The following is a 3,717-nucleotide window of genomic DNA, read 5'->3' as shown; positions in this document are numbered from 1 at the left end:
AAGGTCTGCACGTTCAATTTCCTTTATTTTATACCCAACGTCGTAAGTTGTGAAAATAGAGTTTTAAGAGTGTTGATATGGTCGGTCATCGTTATGGTTTCCGCAATTCGAAAAGTATAGAGTCTCCTCTTCAAAAAGATATTGTTGTGTAGTGACTTGGCCTCATACAATTTTGTGAGAGTATCCCAAATACATTTCATTGTCTTTTCCTCCGCCACACTAGATAACACCCCATCTGAGTGCCAGGTGTAGATCAACAATTGCATTGCTGTCAATTCATTCCACTTGTCACCAGTGATTTTTGCAGGCATTTCCCCAATTATTTTTGAGCAATTATTTTTCCTCAAGACTAGGTACTCCGTAAGGATACTGTTCATCAAGTTGATTATACGAGTCAGGTAAACTTTGAAGTAGAAGCTCTGCACATTTAATTTCCTCTACTTTATGCCAAACATCGTAAGTTGTGAAAATAAAGTTTTAAGAGTGTTGGTATGGTCGGTCACCGTTTTGGTTTCCCCCATTCGAAGAGTATAGACTCTCCTCTTTAAGAAGATTTTGTTGTGTAGTGACTTGATCTCGTATAGTTTTGTGAGAGTATTCCAAATACCTTTCATTATCTTTTCCTCTGCCACACTAGATAACACCCCATCTGAGTGTCAGGTGTAGATCAACAATTACATTGTTGTCCATTCATTCCACTTGTTACCACTGATTTTTGCAGGTCTTTCCCCAATCACTTTTAAGCAATTATTTTTCCTCAAAATTGCCCGCATCTTTATTTTCCATAATGAGAAATTGTTCCCATTGAACTTCTTAATTTCAAACGTTGCTGTCATTTTGTTAATACCGCACACAAGTTAGTGTACCTCCTTGAATAGTTATGAGTGATCACACGTGTGAATATGCACACTACAAAAGTTCCCAAGAAAGACTGGAGGGGTCACAACGATCCCACTTAAAATCCAAACTTCTTAAACTCTTATTGCCTTTATGACAAAATTTTCCTAGATATGTACAAGACCACACAATTACTTTCACTCACATCACTATTCCCTACTTTGTACTGCAGAATTCTTGGATCGCTCCCATCGTTTCATGTGAATAATGCCGTATACGTGAATAGTATTGTATATGTGAATAGTATCATATATGTGAACAATACCTAACTCCAAAGATTTGCAACCAATGGCTCTGATACCACTTGTTAGGAAAATTCAGCGGGTGAAGTAGACACACAACTAAAGTGAAATTGAAAAATAATTATCATACAACAACACCAGAATTTACGTAGTTCAGTTTTTAGCCTACGTCCACATGCGAAGACAGAAGAAAATATTTTACTAGTAAAAATGAGTTATAAGTATTATAGTATTTTTGTCTCACAGCCCAAAACTCCAGTACACCGAAACTCTGAAAAACACTAGAACTAGAGCACAAAGCTTTCAACACTCTCAACTTACACCTCTTGGCACTCTCACTCTCACCAAAGAAAATGAGATGATTTAAGAGGGCAAATGAAGCCTTTATTTATAGGCCAGGTAATGTCTAAAAATCAAGGATGGTGGGCATTAAAATAATGTAAATTTTCTCTGAACCTTCTACTTTGGTGCTAGAGTCAAAAGCTATATTCCTCTCACTTACTCATGTCTCCCACTTACTCAATAATTTTATGACGAGAGTCAAAAGTTGCATGCTAACCACATGCAATTTTTGCCACATGCATACATATGTTCAACACTTTTACCTGAGTAAATATAAATTGGTAATTGACTTTTACATAATTCGTTAAGATTCTTGGCGAAAAAACGGTGCCCCAAGTACTACATATCAAAATTGTGGCCAACAAACAGGAGATCTTACATAAAATATGATCAAATGACACGACGTTGATTCGTACGTAAATATGCTTTTGATTTGTTCATGATTAATATTGATGAGACACATTTGACCAACCACGACAATGTTTGAAAATAACCAATGCATAATGGATAACATGTGCTTCCAACCACAACAAATAGTTAATCTGGCTTAAAATCTCAATCATAGAGCGTTCAATCTTCTTTCTTGTAGCATTCAAATACAAGGAGAAGACAATCTGATAAATTAATTGAAGAGGAAAAGATGGGAATAAGAGAAACGACATGTGGCTGTTAACATCCATTAGGAAATGAATTCAATTACGTATTAGTTTGTTTTCGAGAAGGAAAGCTACAAATGCTAAAAGGTTGACTCTTAAATAAAAATAAAAATAAATTAATTAATAAGATTTAATTTAGCGAAGCTTATGTCATTTGGTGTTTTATGACATATATATGACCAGAAAGTTATAAAATAATGTTAATTTTATTATTATTATTAACTCAGGCATACATTAAAATTCGAACTCAAGGTTTGAGCCTTAGAAAGGCCGTTCCTTCCCATAGGAACTGGCTTCAATAATCTTAAATAATTTACAGAAAAGTATTGAATAAAATAATCATTCAGAGGTTGTTATTTTAACCATTTACCTTTTTTTTTTCACAGGGGATATATGAAAAGATAATGAATAATCCCTTAATATAACAATTAATTGCAATATAATTGCTTATATAACATATTATACAATGATATATAATCGTTATGACGTACGTGGAATTAGCAGAAGTGAGAGGTTGATGAACTAACAAGACATAAATTTCTTACCAAGTACCAACCCAAGCTTAATTTATGTATATTTTACTATTTTAGTCATACCTACCCAATCTTGAAACCCTCTATTCTACGCTTCGCCACACCTATAAAAGCCTCATAACACATGAAATCAATGCATAAACACATTTGATCCCTTCTCTTTTGATTGTTATTACCGCAACACAATATATGTTTCATCTCTTATAGTCTTATTCGGCAATAGTTCAACCATGGCGTCCTTCTCTTTCTCATCCGTTATGCTACCACTTTTGCTAACCGCTTTATCGTCAATGAGCTTTAACATTGATTTGATCGCTGCTCGCCATCTTCTAGAGGCAACAGTTCCAGAAATACCCAAGCCTGAATTGCCTGAGGTTGAATTGCCACCGTTACCAAAACCTGAACTACCACAAATTCCAAAGCCAGAACTACCGAAGAAACCTGAATTACCTGAGATTCCAAAGCCTGAATTGCCAAAAGAACCTGAATTGCCAGAGATTCCGAAACCTGAGGTGCCAAAAGAGCCTGAAGTACCTGAACTTCCAAAGCCTGAGTTGCCCAAAGTGCCTGAGGTGCCAAAAGAGCCCGAAGTACCTGAACATCCGAAGCCTGAGTTGCCCAAAGTGCCTGAGGTGCCAAAGGAGCCCGAAGTACCTGAACTTCCAAAGCCTGAGTTGCCCAAAGTGCCTGAGGTGCCGAAAGAGCCCGAATTGCCTTCTTTGCCTCATCTACCTGAGCTTCCTAAGCCCACATTTCCCGCCATCCCGAGTCTTCCCAAGGAGATCCCAACTCACTCGACCACCAATCCTTAAATTTCATCTTCTCCAAATGCTTTCTCGAGCTTCATCTGGATGTATACTAATAAATTATATTTGTTGGTTCTTGTTTTGAGACTTTCCAAATTTGTGTGTTTTCACTTTTGAGGAGTTTTTTGTTATTGCTTTTAAGTCTGGGATACGACTCGCGATGAGCTCGGCTCCATCTCCACAGGAGTACTGTTGTATTCATTTTTACATGATCTATTGAGTGATATTTATTGTACTTTTT

At 36.5% G+C, this 3,717-nt stretch overlaps 1 protein-coding gene across 1 annotated transcript; it reads left to right on the top strand.

Moving 5' to 3' along the window:
• Nucleotides 1-2,828: 2,828 nt before the first annotated feature.
• LOC18035208 (protein PELPK1) lies at nt 2,829-3,508 on the top strand. The gene has a single exon (XM_006423708.2). The coding sequence runs from the start codon at nt 2,901-2,903 to the stop codon at nt 3,480-3,482; it is 582 nt and encodes a 193-aa protein (XP_006423771.1). The 5' UTR covers nt 2,829-2,900; the 3' UTR covers nt 3,483-3,508.
• The last annotated feature ends 209 nt before the right edge of the window (nt 3,509-3,717 follow it).

This window comes from Citrus clementina, unplaced genomic scaffold, assembly GCF_000493195.1.
Source record: "Citrus clementina cultivar Clemenules unplaced genomic scaffold, Citrus_clementina_v1.0 scaffold_8, whole genome shotgun sequence".
NCBI lineage: Eukaryota > Viridiplantae > Streptophyta > Magnoliopsida > Sapindales > Rutaceae > Citrus > Citrus x clementina.
Note: the sequence above shows the minus strand (reverse complement) of the source record. Positions and strands in the feature narration are given on the sequence as shown.

Coding starts and splice junctions, on each gene's coding strand:
- LOC18035208 (XM_006423708.2), top strand. CDS start 2,901: ATGGCGTCCTTCTCTTTCTCATCCGTTATGCTACCACTTTTGCTAACC.